Here is a 15,723-nt window from a genome sequence, read left to right as displayed (position 1 = left end):
AAATTTTTTTATTTTCAAATTATTTTTTTGATAACCTTTATCATACACAATACAACACAAAACAGCACGGAACAGACACATAAATAATCATTAGCTAATACAGAAAGTTAAATTTCGTATTATTATAGGACATGATGTAACAAAAATCATATTTTTGAACAGGTTTTTGATGACAATATGTATACTACCACAAAATTTCTGCACAGACTATTTTTGTAAGGGTATGTCAATGAATTGAATTGTAACACTTAAAAACTTTTTTCAAGTAAAAGTGATTCTGCAGGACGGAGGATAGTATGAGCTGAGGTCTAGGGGAGGAGGATTAGTATCTAAGACTCTAGTGGTATCTAGGGCTATATACACACACACGCGCGCGCGCATGTGTATATATCCAAAAAAGTACAGATGTCTGTGTACATTAATAGATGATTTGAATAGTGTAAATATGTAAAATTTACTTTTGGATAACTTATTTATTTATAATAATAAGAAAACACGTTTTTACTGAAATGGTTTACTGTGCATAGAAAGTTATAGATTTTTTATTATTTTAAAAAATGAAAGAAACAGTTCTATACAGATATGTTATACTGTAAATCTTATACAGTATGTCTACGATCAAGCGTACAGATACTTAAATTGGTGATTTTAGCAAAATTAGCGGGGGTGCAAACAAATCTTTTTTAGTGAAAAGTTAGAGTAAACTTAGCTCTAGCTTCTGTCGTTTGCTCCGTTCGATAGGATTTATCAGTAAAAAAATTGTCAGAGGCTAAAAATAATAAGTGCAAAAAAAAGTATGGCAGGATGTTTTTTACCCTTCCATCGCATAGGCCGTGGCCAATAATGCTTAAAACCACCAAAAAACATTATCGTTAGATGTAGATTTTACTTTTAATAATTAACGAAATAAATTTTGTAAGATGTGAATTAGTTCGCGAGAGCTAGACATGGCGACCACAGCGGAACGCGGAACAGGGCGGACCGAAGCAAGACGGTACTACACCGGTTTGTTATTGTTATGACTCAAGGTTAGTTCGTCTGCTAGAGGTGTCCCTGTCACAACGCTCGACTCCGAAATCCGAGCACAGTTTTTCGCGAAACGTCGGTAGATCGCTAAAGAAGCGATCTCGGAGCTTTCGCGAAAGAGTGCTCATTGAAATTTGATTTTTCGGAGCTCGTAAATCTGTCAGCAGCGGTGCTTTTCCTTTTCAATAAAAATCCAAGCCCAGTCTCAGAATTTAAAAAAAACATAGTGCTCTGAATTTTGGAGAGGTATCGAGTTAGTTTGAGATCTTGAATGTCAGGCGTCCTTGGCCTGACTCGAACGTTCCTTTTTAAACGTCATCAACAATTCTCTGGGTTTGAGAGCAAAATCTGCCGAATAATTGAGTGTGTATGCTAAGTTTGTATTGTAAAAGAATTTTAAAGCATTATTTTCATTAGTGCTTTAGAAAAAAAATTACTTGATTGTTAATTTTTAGATATAAGTTACAATTTTCAGAACCATAATCTAGTAAGCGGCCAGTTTGAACGGCAATTAGGACAATTTAAACGCGTGCTCATTGTGCAAATAAAAAGTATAATCCATACAAATTCTTTACGTGACAGATCGTGTAAGAAGTTTATTCGGGCTGCTGGTCAACTTGCCAACCTCTCCTACATCCTGCTGCGAATCCTTTTCCATCGGCGCGATCCCATACTACTCCTACTCAGTGAATTTGCTCTCTACCTTCTAATCAGCTTGTTTTTGACGAAGTGAGTTGTTTCATTTTAAATTTTCAATATTTTTTAAGTATCAAACGAATTGCAACGAGTGTTCAAAGACACCCGTTTGTGTATGATTTACTCCTTCATCTCAACCTCTTAATTAACATGCAGTCGTCAATACAGAAGATGAATACGCAAGATCCGTTACATAGCCCAGTACCGAAGTGGCCAACAAGGTTGAACTCAGCGACTTCGCAGATACCGTAACCAAAGGTTGCTGTTCAATAGTTTAACGCGAAGATGCAAACGTCTGCTCAAGCCACAGCTAGCCATCGCAACTAAATGCTGCAGAAGTTTTCTACAAGCATCATTATAGGAAACGATAATGATGTTCGAGATGATCAGTTGGCTACACCCGGACGTAAGAAAATCGGTACGGGGAGACGCACCTCATGTTAAACTGCTATAAAAGCAAATTTCTAGTTCGTCAGCTAACACCTGCAAAGCAGGTCTCCTCTAGCAGACTTGCAATACGACAAAGACAAACGCACACTCACACTTGAGCAAAAAATTCATGCGTAATTGGCATAGCTATAACACTGTCAGTCATAAATCGATGAACTTTTCATTTAACTTGATCCTGTAAGTGATTTATAATGAAAATAAAATTTGTAATAAAGAATGAATGTTTTATAATGAATGTAGAGGTCAGCCAGGTAAGACCTATACAATTTGAATTTAATTCTTCATCCATAAAATTATAAAATTAATTTTTTGTAGCTCTAAAACCTGCCAAAAGTAGCACTACCCGTATTTTATTAAAATCCGAGAATAGTTGTTCAGAACTTGTTATTTGGTCAGGAGTGCTGCTTTTCTTTGTTTATAAAAATCCAAGCACAGTTTCTAGCGGAATATCGATAAATCACTCGAGCAGCGATCTCTGAGCTTTCGCGAATGAGTGCGCATTAAAAATTGATTATTTGGAGCTTGTAAATCAGTCAGCAGCGCTGCTTTTTCTTTGTTTATAAAAATCCAAGCCCAGTTTCTAGCGATGTCGATAGATCACTCGAGCAGCGATTTCGGAGCTTTCGCGAAAGTGTGCACATTGAAAATTCATTTTTCAGAACTTGTAATTTGGTCAGGAGTGCTGCTTTTTCTTTGTTTATAAAAATCCAAGCACAGTTTCTAGCGAAATGTCGATAGATCACTCGAGCAGCGATCTCTGAGCTTTCGCGAATGAGTGCGTATTAAAAATTGATTATTTGGAGCTTGTAAATCAGTCAGCAGTGCTGCTTTTCTTTGTTTATAAAAATCCAAGCCCAGTTTCTAGCGAAATGTCGATAGATCACTCGAGCAGCGATTTCGGAGCTTTCGCGAAAGTGTGCACATTGAAAATTCATTTTTCAGAACTTGTAATCGGTCAGCAGCGGCGCAACCCGTTGTTCATGTAAATCGGAGACAGCTTCTCGTGAAACGTCCGTAGATTGCTGGATCTTCTCTCTTGGAGCTTTTGCGAAGTGTGCGCATCGAAAATGATTTTTTAGAGTTCGCTAAGCGATCAAAAGCGTTGCTTTTCCTATGTTAATGAAATCGGCGCCATTTTATAGCGAACTTCTGTAGATTACTGGAGCAGCGCTCGCGGAGTTTTCGCTAGAGAGTATGCATCACGAATCGATTTTTGAGTGCTCGACAATCAGCAGGAGCAGTGTCTCCCTTTCGTTATATAAATCCATTCCTAGTTTGTTGCAAAAAGTCCGTATATCGCTGAAGCAGTGCTCTCAGAGTTCTGCCGAGAGTGTGCGCATATTTAATATTTTAGAACTTGTTAATCGGTCAGAAGCTGCGCTACTCGTTGTTCATAAAATTCGAGAACAGTTTCTCGCGTAATGTCAGTCGATCGCTGGAGCTGCTGTCCGGAGCTTTTGCGATAATATAAAAATCCAAGCCCAGTTTCTAGCGAAATATCGATAGATCACTTAAGCAGCGCTCTCATCGCTTGTAGCGCTTGTGCATTATGACACAAACGTTTCTTGCAGTTTTTGGAAATTTAGCTGCACGATGGTCTCGGAACCTTATCTGAAAAGTAAGTGCTATAAATGATACACCTGAACCCTTTGTTATGTTTATAGATAAGGAGTTTTTAAAAGTCGATTTTCAGGTTACTTGTGTACATAAATAATGTACGAATTTTTTAAATGTAAAAAGCGAACCGAGCTTTTTGGCTTGCCAATCGCGCCATCGGCCTCTGGCGCGTAGTCCTTATACAAGCCAGCTTGTTAATGGAGAAAGAAAAAAATCTCTGGTAGCGAGCTTCTCCGAGCTTTGGTGACAAACTGCTTACTATCAATCCACTTTTTCGACGCTACAAATTGGGCTTCAGTTTCTGTCGAGCCGGTTTCAAAAGTACAAGCCAGTTTAACGATCAAAAGTCATTGATGTATAGCCCTCTTCAGGGGTTTTTAGCTTTTTGATTGATAACTGGCTTATGCTTTTGAAAGCAGCGCGTCAGAGGTCGAAGGCGTCATTTGCGGCCTCGAAAAGTCCGTTAATCGTGAGCACTTCTTTATTAAAGCTCGAAAAGGCTCAGTCCAGGGATTTTTCTCTTCTTCGTAGACATACTGGCTCGTATTTTTTGGAGACAGCGGTGCCAGAGGCCGAAGGTATAATTCGCCAGAAGAGTCTCTCTCCACAGCATACGCCTATTTTGTAATGAAAAACAGAAGACTGCAAGCTCTAGGATTCTGTAGTAAGGGCGTGAAAGTTTTTTGAGTAAACTGACATTTTTTTCTATGCCAAATTGCCGGAGACGCTTAAGATAAGTCTCTCTTCGAAGCTCACCTCTATTATCTAGCAGAATACAGAAATACCGGCCAGTTTTGCGATTTTAGATCTAGCGCATGCAAGTTCTTGTAGTAATTCTTCTTTTTTCCCATGATGAATCGTCTGAGAGGCTCAAGAGAAGACTTAACAAAGAAAGATTATCGCTCGCCATAGCACACGCGAGATAAGTCTCTTTTCGTGCTCAGCTTTATTCTTTAGTAAAAAACAAAAAGACTGCGTGCTTTGCTATTTCTGAGCAACTGCGTGAATGTTCTTAAGTAGCTGACTTTGGTTTTGGAGCTTTGATTCTCGCTCTCGCTTGCCTTCTCTATTCCTATCGTATTTTTGAAATAGAGATTAAAAAAGTCTAATAAAGAATCTCAGAGCGTGAGGTAGTTAGTTTTAAGAACATTCATTTTGAAGTTTGGTCTCGATCTCACTCGTTCCCTTCGATATGCTATCGTATTTTTTAAAAGGAGACTTTCTTATACGGAATTTCGGCTTATGGGGTAGCTGGATTTAAAATTTGTTTGTTTGCTTCGTCACTCGCTCCCGCTGCCCCCTTGATGTGCCATTATATTCTCTTAAAAATACTCTTTTATAAAGAATCTCGCGACTATGAACTTACTTCTACTGTTTTATATCTTTAAAGAATTGGCAGTTAAATATAAAAGCAGACTTAAACAATTTTTTATGGTCTTTATTTAAATTACATAAAAGTGAAGTATTTTAAGCACACAAAGCACACATAAATACACATACCTTATTAATTTTTTTACTGACTTAATCGAATCAGAATGTCTTTGATAACAAATGAAAATCATTACCGAATTTCACGCGATACCATTGATTTGTTCTACCTATAAAACGGTTTGAAATTGAAGAGAAAAATTGAGCTTTCTATAATCGATTGGTTAAAATAGTAGTCCACTAGATGCCGAAGACAGTTTTGTTTAAGTTTGCTGATAATCCTTGTAAATATAGAAAACTGATAGATGTTTTATCGAGAGAAAAAGATATTCCAGACTTTCTGTCGTCGACGTTTTTAAGGACGATTTCTCCGAAGTTTTTTCTTATCGTCCTCTTCTGAAGAGGTCCAACAGTTGAAAGATTTTTTTATTCTCGTAAATAGTGTATTCGGCTGCACATGCAGTGAGTATTTCGATTTTAACATATCTAATTATTAGACCAAAAGCGTATATAAATGACGGTTATAATTACTACTTGAAAGTGCTACAGATGTATGTATGTAATTATCCCTCTAATAATTGCGTTTTCGATTTAAATTTATGCCCAAGTATAGCCTTTTAACATTGAACTCAAATATTGTAGAAATATGTTTGGTAGCAATTATCAGGAACCCAGAATCGTTTTGTATACACTAGAGGAATTCATCTTCAAAGTTTTCAGTTTATTCTCTTAATTAACTTTCGTCTAACCATAGAACATCCTTACATACAACTTTGATCTTATGAGCGTTTTCTTTGACTCAAAGCGCTTTATATTAAATTTCATAACTGCGCATAATTAACTAACCTATATTTTTCTAAAGTTTATGCAAGGTGGAAAAAAATCCTAAAATTTATTGGATGAACAAGAAACAGAAATTTCTAATAAATTAAAGCTCTATCACGTCATTATTAACATGACAGTTGATACTCCACATTTCGGATCTGATTTGATGAATGAAATAATTGAAGAAGCTTGGCAATCTGAATCTCCTAAAAATGGCTTATCCATAGTTAAAAGCTTCTGAAAAATCACTATCAAGCAATGAAGAATGACAAATACTTGCCTATTCCCGAAAAATGCAAAGGATACAAAATTATAAAGGTATTTTGTAATCCTAATTCAAGTTTAATACTCTTTTATAATTACTATCAGTTGCACACGCGAGTATGAAGTTAAAATCTATACTACTAACAATAAATTGAAAAACATAAACGTTATACTTGAATATTGATTTTAATATTATAGAACAAACTAGTCTATTTTGGAGAAGACAGCGAAATTTCAAAAGAAAAGTACAGGTGCATGAATGTTGTAGATCAGTCCAAGACTATGTTAAATTGGATGCAATTTTCAAAAGAGAAAATCCGTAATTTGACACTTAGCGAGTGTGTATTGGAAATTACTGACATAGATAATGCTCATTTACCTGATTCATTTTTAGACGAAGACGTAGACATTTGCATTTTACAAAATTTTATGAAAAAATCTGCTTTTGAACAACTGCAACAAAGAGTACAGGATAAAAAACGAAACAAAAATTCACGTGTATCAAATGCTCTAAATCTGTTCATACCAACTGTATTCAATGTGATAGTTGCTTATTATGGTTTCATTACTCATGTGTAAACATAGAAGTACCTAAAACGCATTGTATTTCAGTGACCACGATTGGTACTGCTGCAAATGTAATTCTATCTGATGATTCTTAGAAATGTATGTGATTCAACTATTAAATATAAATAAAATTGATATTATTCTTGTATTTTTTATAAGTAAAGAAAATTGTATACGATATTTATGCGTTACGTAAGTATACACTACTCAGACTTGCTCTTTTATCGCCACTCCACTTGCGCGGGAATCACCTACTTTGCACACTCATATCGTACACTGTACTATTCGAAAGCTACGAAAACTCGTAAAGAGACACCCTTGTGAAGTGTTACCTTATTTTTTAATGAATAAACAAACCACAACTAGGTTCTCGCCGAGCTATTGCGCAAAAGATCTTCAACTAAACACATTTTTATCTAACAGCGAATCCCCAAACAAGCTACAGATAAGTCTCCCTTTACATAGCGAATCTTAAGCAAGTCTTGATGAGTATCGCTTTCCACAGCACACATCTACACTTAATGAAAAGCAGAAAGACTGCAATCAGTAAGATTTAGAAATTAAAAGCAAGCGCGTGAAACTGTATCTCAAAAATCCGTGAGAAGCGCCGCTACCTTTTGCTCATCAAAACTCGAGCCCAGTTTTTAACAAACCGTTGATAGATCGCTAGAGAAGCGCAGCCCCTGGTTCATCAAAGCTCGAGCACAGTTTCTCGCGAATCGTTTGTAGATCGCTAAAGAAGCGCTCTTGGAGCTTTCGCAAGAGAGCTCGCATGCGAATTGTCTTTTCTGAGCTCGAGAATAGGCAGCAGCAGCGCTACCCCTAGTTCATCAAAGCTCGAGCACAGTGTCTCGCGAATCTTTGATAGATCGCTAGAGAAGCGCACTCGGTGCTTTCGCAAGAACGCTCGCATGAAAATTGTCTTTTCTGAGCTTGTGAATCGGTCTGCAGCGGCGCAACCCCTAGTTCATGGATAGCTGAGCACAGCTTCTTGCAAAAAGTCGGTAGATCGCTGGAGCTTCCCTCTTGGAGCTTTTGTAAAAGTGTTCGAATCAAAAATTTATTTTTTAGAGTTTGTAAAGCGGTCAGGAACGGTGCTTTCTTTTTGTTAGTAAAAATCCGAGCACATTCTCTAGCGAAACGTCGGTGGAGCGCTGGAACAGCGATGTCGGAGCTTTCACATAAATATGCGTACCAAAAATTGATTATTTAGAGCTTGTAAATCTGCCAGGAGCGGTGCTTTTCCTTTAATAAAAATCCAACCCCAGTTTCTAGCGAAATGTCGATAGATCGTTTAAGCAGCGATCTATGAGCTTTCGCGAATGAGTGCGTATTAAAAATTGATTATTTGGAGCTTGTAAATCAGTCAGCAGTGCTGCTTTTTCTTTGTTTATAAAATCCAAGCCCAGTTTCTAGCGAAATGTCGATAGATCACTCGAGCAGCGATCTCTGAGCTTTCGCGAATGAGTGCGTATTAAAAATTGATTATTTGGAGCTTGTAAATCAGTCAGCAGTGCTGCTTTTTTCTTTGTTTATAAAAATCCAAGCACAGTTTTTAGCGAAACGTCGATAGATCGCTTAAGCAGCGCGTTCGTAGCTTTCGCGGAAAAGTGCGCATTGAAAATTCATTGTTCAGAACTTGTAATTTGGTCAGGAGTGCTGCTTTTTCTTGTTTATAAAAATCCAAGCACAGTTTCTAGCAAAATGTCGATAGATCACTCGAGCAGCGATCTCTGAGCTTTCGCGAATGAGTGCGTATTAAAAATTGATTATTTGGAGCTTGTAAATCAGTCAGCAGTGCTGCTTTTCTTTGTTTATAAAAATCCAAGCCCAGTTTCTAGCGAAATGTCGATAGATCACTCGAGCAGCGATCTCTGAGCTTTCGCGAATGAGTGCGTATTAAAAATTGATTATTTGGAGCTTGTAAATCAGTCAGCAGTGCTGCTTTTTCTTTGTTTATAAAAATCCAAGCACAGTTTCTAGCAAAATGTCGATAGATCACTCGAGCAGCGATTTCGGAGCTTTCGCGAAAGTGTGCACATTGAAAATTCATTTTTCAGAACTTGTAAATCGGTCAGCAGCGGCGCAACCCGTTGTTCATGTAAATCGGAGCACAGCTTCTCGTGAAACGTCCGTAGATTGCTGGATCTTCTCTCTTGGAGCTTTTGCGAAAGTGTGCGCATCGAAAATGATCTTTTTAGAGTTCGCTAAGCGATCAAAAGCGTTGCTTTTCCTATGTTAATGAAATCGGTGCCCATTTTATAGCGAAACTTCTGTAGATTACTGGAGCAGCGCTCGCGGAGTTTTCGCTAAAGTGTATGCGTCACGAATCGATTTTTGGGTGCTCAACAATCATCAGGAGCAGTGTTTCCCTTTCGTTTATATAAATCCATTCCTAGTTTGTTGCAAAAAGTCCGTATATCGCTGGAGCAGTGCTCTCAGAGCTCTCGTGAGAGTGTGCGCATTTATATTTAATATTTTAGAACTTGTTAATCGGTTAGAAGCGGCGCTACTCGTTGTTCATTAAAATTCGAGAACAGTTTCACGCGTAATGTCAGTCGATCGCTGGAGCTGCTGTTTCGGAGCTTTTGCGAGAATATTCGCGTAAAAATCGATTTTTGAGAGTTTGAAAATTCGCTAGAAGTGGCGCTATTCCTGTCTTATCGATATCTGACTATTTTTTGAGATGAGCAGATGACGCGGCGCTTAGATTATCCTGGGGACTGCTTACGAGGCCGGAAGCCGTTGTTGGAGTGTGGTCATCGCAAAGTCTTTGGCGCATTGTTTATGCTTGAGGGGATTTATATGAGAAGCAGAAGAACTCGCCGGCTACTAGTATTTCTGACGTCTGAAGCACCTTTTCCGCTGAGTGGAGATTGTCTAGCTGCTGCATTGGCAGGGCATGTGTCGTAAGTCGCTTCTCATCCTAAAGATACTTTTCTTTCCACTGCGCGACGGCCAACATGCCTAGAAAATCTGCTGAGCAAACGCTGCGTCTGATAGGACCGTCGGCACGTGTCTTGATAGCCCTGGCGAGAGGTCGGACAATTACTCTCGAGCCAACTGTCGTGTTGCACGGGTGTCAGGTCGCTTATTGAGAAGTTTTTTCTATCTTTGGGTAAACCGAAGCTTGCAGTCTTGGCCCAGAACTTGGCGATATTCGCGGCGCTGCCGCTTTTTTCAGAGACTCTGCGTTTTGGCGTAAACCTTCTTAACGAGCTTGCAAGTTTGCCCTGCTGCGATTGACTTAAGATCCAGCACTTGGAGGAAACTCTTACTTGTATCTTTGTTCCCGGCTTGTCCTATAAACAAATAGGATACGTATTTTAAACCGCAGCCTATCGGTCTTAAACGCGGCCGTTCTAATGTTTTTTCCACTGTTGAACTGCGGCGCAGGAACACAAATACTGCAATCAAAGTTGCGTAACTGAGCGAAGTAAGCATTATTAAATTCAATAAATATGCTTACAGTAGATTAATTGCACTTCTGTTTCTAGAGTGGAATGTAGCTTATAACATTTGACAGTAACGTTCGAGTATGTCGATTGCTAAAAGTGTCGTCATGGTAACATATGAAACTTTCATATGCATCGAAAAAAACGCCACTTTCAACGCGACATTGCAAGCAGTGAGATACGGAGATAAAAATGGAGTCAGCAAGTGAAAATCAAGAAATTCCAATGCTGTTGCTGATCGACACAATTAACCAGATGATTACCGACGAGCAGGCCGCAGGGCACATGAATACCGGCGACAAAATTTATGTGTTCGTCCAAACCTCGGAGGAGTTATCTAGGACGTTGGGAAAAACTATCACCTGTAAGTAGAATGAAATTTATTTACCGCGGATGCGCCCTTTTATAATTTAAAGTTTGTTTTACGTACACGAAAACATACGCTCAATAATGCTAATAATTCGCTCTCTTTTGCTCTCTGAATTATTTTCCTAACCTAGCTTGTTCACATTTTCCGACACCCTTGCACGACCGCTAATGCGGAGACAGAGGGCTCGCTTTTTATGCAAAGCTCCAGCGGGCAATAATTCATGCATTTTGCAATAATATTTTTTAAATTTTCAGTTCACCAAGTAATCGACAGTTACAACCGTTACCGGGAGAAGTTTGACGCGGTGAACGCGAAGGTTAAATACCTTAAGAAAGGTGCGAGCCAATTGACTTTAGACGAGATTCGGATTTACAAAATATTCAAGAAAACTAAATACTATTTATGAGGCAAAGATATATTTTTGATTGTATAATTCTATTTGATTATTATAAAGTATGATTTTGAATAAAATAAATTAAACTTTTGCAGGGAAACCGGCGCACGAGGCACTTCTCTACTTCTTGGTGCTTCAATGGTGATTTTCTGAATATCAATTATTCGGTTTTGCATCCCCTTTTTTGTTTCATGAAGTAAAACGTCACAATGATTTATAAATAAAATGTTTTCACGAAAGTGTGCGCATCAGAACTTGATTTTTTAGAGTCTGTAAAGCGGTTAGGTGCGTTGATTTTGTTTTGTTGATAATGCGAGCCCACTTTATAGCGAAACGTTAGTAGATCGCTGGAGCAACGCTCTCGGAGCTTTCGCAAAAGTGTGCGAATCAACATTTTTTTCTCAGAGTTTGTAAAGCGGTCGGGACCGGCGCTTTCTCTTTGTTATCAAACAACCGAGCCCAGTTTCTAGCGAAGCGACGGTAGATTGCTGGAGCAGCGCTATCGGAGCTTTCGCGAAAGTGTGCGCAATAAAAATTGTTTTCTCAGAGTTTGTAAAGCGGTCAGGAGCGGTCCTTTCCCTTTGTTATTAAACATCCGACTCTGGTTTCTAGCGAAGCGTCCGTAGATTGCTGGACCAGCGCTCTCGGAGCTTTCGCGAAAATGTGCGCATCAAAACTTGATTTTTTAGAGTCTGCAAAACGGTTAGGTACGGTGCTTTTGCTTTGTTAATAAAAATGCGAGCCCAGTTTATAGCGAAACGTTAGTAGATCGCTGGAGCAGCGCTCTCGGAGCACTCGCGAGAGTGTGCGCATCAAAAATCGATTATTTAGAGCTCGTGAATAAACATCCGAGCCCAGTTTCTAGCGAAGCGTCCGCAGTTCGCTGGAGCACCGCTCTAGGAGCTTTTGCAAGGCATCTTTTTTAAAAATTGTTCCTTTAGAGCTCGCAAATCGACAAAAGCGGTGCTACGCCTTGTTCAATAAAGCCCGAGCACAGATTCTTGCGAATCGTTGGTAGATCGCTAGAGAAGCGCTCTTGATGCTTTCGCAAGGCAGCTCACGAATTAGCTGAAGCGGCGCTTACCCCTCGTTTATGAAAGCTCGAGCACAGTATCTTGTGAAATGTCAGTAGATCGCTGAAGCAGTTGTCTCGGAGCTTTCGCAAGAAAATTCTTGTTAAAAATCGATTCTTCAGAGCTTGAAAATCTGTCATAAGTGTCGCTATTAGCATGTCGGAGTCTAAAGCACCTTTGCCACTGAGTGCAAGATTGTTTACCTGCTGCACCAACAGGGCATATGCCAACTTTCGTGCTACACGGACGTCGGATCGCTTAGTGACAAGTTCTTCCTGTCTGCAGATGAACCAGAGCTTGCAGCCGCTGCCAGAAACTTAGCGGTACTCGCAACACCTTCGCTCTTCTCTGAAGAAGTCTCTTTCAAGGTAAGCTTTCTCATAGAGCTTGCAAGCTTGCCCTTCACGTTTGACTCGAGATTGAGAGCTTGGAGGAAATTTTTCCTGGGAGCTGCGAGAAGAGCTACTAAAGACGGCGGTGAGCGCTTTGGTCGAGGCTCCTGGATTACCGGTCCTATTGTTCCAAAATCACGTTTTCGACGGGCAACGTCAGCAAGAAAGACTTGCTCCCAAAATTATCTTTGGCAATTAGCAATATTCACAACTTCGCCGTGAACACTAGCACATTTGACGTCTTCGCCGCAGAGTAGCACGTGAAATGGGCTAATTAATCTAAAATATAAAAAAGGAACAGTATGTACAATTTTATTGAAGATCTATGGACGTTCGAATATGTCGGACTTTTTGTTTCTTTTTGTTTATTTGGTTTCTAGATAAATATATAGTCATGTGCTCCCTGATTTGACGTTTTTGCAACGCGTATCTTGTTAATGTGCTATCATTTTCGCAAATGTGAATTGTTTAAATTTATGTAAATAGAGTAAATAGTAATACTAATTGATGTAACTTGTGTAAGAAAGAGAGCTGAAAACGTGATTAATTATGAATCGTGATCAGATTCACACGGCGATGTTCCGGTGCCTCTGTGCGCGAAATAATAACGTTTTGAATGCTAGCCGGATGTTCTTGGAACAATATCCACATGTTCAGCCTCAACCATCTCGAACTTCGTACTACAGGTAGGTTAATAATTCTTATTAAGGAAATAGCTAAAAAATATTGCCCTAGTAAAAAAAAATTGGGTTATGATAGACTTCTTGAAAGAGTGCGTCAGCATGGCGTGATCAAGGTGGAGCAACGTCGACGCGTACAGCCTGTGCGGGGTGATCAAAACTTGAGTGATCGTATTAATCAGGCTCTAACGGACAATCCTCGTTTAAGTTTAAGGGCCTTAGCACGACAATTCAGTACGTAATCCGCATTTTCTATATAATATGCGCTTACTTTTTACCCTTTCTGCTCCTTCTAAGCGAGTGTTAGTGAGCAATCAGTATTGTTTGGATTTATTTTTATATTTAATTCAATTTTTATATTTAGATGTATCGAAAGAATCTGTACGAAGAATTGTAAGAGTCACCAGACGCCCGTACAAGCCCACGAAGGTGCAAAAAGTTTTCCAACGTGACCACGAAAGACGCCAGGCATACTGCGAATGGGGTCTGCGACAGTTGGCGAGAAATCCACTTTTCTTTAGACGAGTTTGCTTCAGCGATGAATCCACATTCACCAATAACGGGCCAATTAATAAGCAAGTTACAAGGATGTGGTCCGAGCAAAACCCGCATTGGTTTATAGAAAATGACAGGCAGCATAGGTGAGTAAGTTCACGTTAAAGGCAAACGTCAATCAGACTTCCATTTTACAATTTTTCACATATTTATTAAGGTGGAAGTTCAACGTATGGATCGGGATTGTCGGAGATCGGATTATAGGTCCGATATTTTATAATGAAAATTTGACTGCAAGGAGATATCGCAGACTATTGAGGCTCATTAATGGTCGCTTACATGACAATCCGATTCCTCAAAATCAGATGTGGTGGCAAATGGATGGAGCCCCAGCGCACAATGCTGCCGTAGTCACTGAATACTTAGAGGAACGATTTCCTGAAAGGTGGATTGGCTTAAATTCACCACACGTAAGATTTCCGCCACGATCACCTGATTTAACCATCATGGATTATTACTTTTTCGGTAATATTAAGAGAATCTGCTACACACAGGTAAAGAAATTAAAAAATTCTCTATATTCTCACAATTATTGGCTATAATCTTATTTGATTTCATAATAGCTTGTTTTTTTCCTAACATTACCTTTCAGCCAGCTACTACATCTGATGATATGAAGCAACGCTTGCGAAATGCATGCGCTGCGATTCGTGCTGGCGAATTAAGAAGAGCAAGAGAGCAACTGCGCAGAAGATTTCATCTGTGCATACAAGCAGACGGTGGACAATTTCAGCAACTCATGAAATACAGAAATCGCTAATTCAAGTAGAATAAATAAGAATTCAATTTTAAAAAACTATCAATTTAAAATAATAAGTTTGCGATAATTTATTTTCAGTAACTGCCGAAAGCTGCCAATTATGTACCAACCCTTGTTAATTATTTTGCACTATGTGGACGCTAAAGCACAGCGGAAGTCTTATTTCAGTTATTCATGGATTTTTATACCACTACCGGCTATGAATGCCTACTGTTCGTTGTTTCGCTTATTCTGCGTAGTGTATATTGCTAAGCCTCGCTATCAGTTGTAAAATCTGTAATTATTATAGGAAAAAACAATAAAGTAGATTACCTTTTTAGTAAGAAACAGTCCGTCGATTATAACCGATTTTTCGAACTCTGAAAAATCAGTTTTTTCACGAAACAACTTTTTCATGAAAGCTCCAAAACGACTGCTCCAGCGATTTACCGACGTTTTGCGAGCAACAGTGCTCAGGCTTCAATGAGCGAAGGGTAGCAGTGCTCCTGCCGATTCTTAATCTCTTTAAAGAAAATTTTACCACGAACTGCCTCGCGAAAGCTCCGACAGCGCTGCTGCAGCGATCTACCGACGTTTCGCTGTAAACTAGGCTCGGATTTTCATTGAAACGGCTCTGCAACAAACACGACTTGAGCTTTAATTAGCCAGGGGTAGCGCTGCTCCTGTTGATTCTTGAGCTTTAAAAAAAAAATACTTTTAAGCGAGCTGCCACGCAAAAGCTCCTAGAGCGGTACTCCAGCGATCTACGGACGCTTCGCTAGAAACTAGGCTCGAATTTTTATCAATGAAGGAAAAGCACAGCTGCTGACTGATTTACAAGCTCCAATAACCAATTTTTAATACGCACTTTTCCGCGAAAGCTCAGAGATCGCTGCTCGAGTGATCTATCGACATTTCGCTAGAAACTGTGCTTGGATTTTTATAAACAAAGAAAAAGCAGCACTGCTGACTGATTTACAAGCTCCAAATAACCAATTTTTAATACGCACTCATTCGCGAAAGCTACGAACGCGCTGCTTAAGCGATCTATCGACGTTTCGCTAGAAACTGGGCTTGCATTTTTATAAACAAAGAAAAAGCAGCACTGCTGACTGATTTACAAGCTCCAAATAATCAATTTTTAATACGCACTTTTCCGCGAAAGCTCAGAGATCGCTGCTTAAGCGATCTA

The 15,723-nt window shown here is 39.2% G+C and overlaps 2 protein-coding genes and 1 long non-coding RNA gene across 3 annotated transcripts; all 3 read left to right on the top strand.

Annotated features, from left to right (window-relative positions):
* Positions 1-896: 896 nt before the first annotated feature.
* LOC116418122 lies at positions 897-2,389 on the top strand. The gene is made up of 2 exons (XR_004228223.1): positions 897-1,755; positions 1,879-2,389. It is a non-coding gene; the product is annotated as an uncharacterized LOC116418122 (long non-coding RNA).
* Positions 2,390-6,085: 3,696 nt separating this feature from the next.
* Positions 6,086-7,053, top strand: LOC116418121. The gene is made up of 2 exons (XM_031933262.2): positions 6,086-6,360; positions 6,505-7,053. Exons 1-2 carry the CDS (start codon positions 6,301-6,303, stop codon positions 6,883-6,885), a joined length of 441 nt encoding a protein of 146 aa, XP_031789122.1. The 5' UTR covers positions 6,086-6,300; the 3' UTR covers positions 6,886-7,053.
* A 2,383-nt stretch (positions 7,054-9,436) lies between these two features.
* On the top strand, positions 9,437-14,806 carry LOC116418120. The gene is made up of 3 exons (XM_031933261.2): positions 9,437-10,692; positions 10,953-13,878; positions 13,950-14,806. The coding sequence occupies exons 2-3, from the start codon at positions 13,499-13,501 to the stop codon at positions 14,332-14,334; spliced, it is 765 nt and encodes a 254-aa protein (XP_031789121.2). The 5' UTR covers positions 9,437-10,692; positions 10,953-13,498; the 3' UTR covers positions 14,335-14,806.
* The last annotated feature ends 917 nt before the right edge of the window (positions 14,807-15,723 follow it).

The sequence above is a fragment of the Nasonia vitripennis genome, unplaced genomic scaffold, assembly GCF_009193385.2.
Source record: "Nasonia vitripennis strain AsymCx unplaced genomic scaffold, Nvit_psr_1.1 unplaced0054, whole genome shotgun sequence".
Lineage (NCBI taxonomy): Eukaryota > Metazoa > Arthropoda > Insecta > Hymenoptera > Pteromalidae > Nasonia > Nasonia vitripennis.
Note: the sequence above shows the minus strand (reverse complement) of the source record. Positions and strands in the feature narration are given on the sequence as shown.

Bases quoted from the DNA above. Each gene is read 5' to 3' on its own strand.
- LOC116418121 (XM_031933262.2), top strand. From the start codon at position 6,301: ATGAAGAATGACAAATACTTGCCTATTCCCGAAAAATGCAAAGGATAC. The intron at 6,361-6,504 runs GTATTTTGTAAT...TTAATATTATAG, and splicing joins AAGGATACAAAATTATAAAG to AACAAACTAGTCTATTTTGG.
- LOC116418120 (XM_031933261.2), top strand. From the start codon at position 13,499: ATGCGCTTACTTTTTACCCTTTCTGCTCCTTCTAAGCGAGTGTTAGTG. The intron at 13,879-13,949 runs GTGAGTAAGTTC...ATATTTATTAAG, and splicing joins GAAAATGACAGGCAGCATAG to GTGGAAGTTCAACGTATGGA.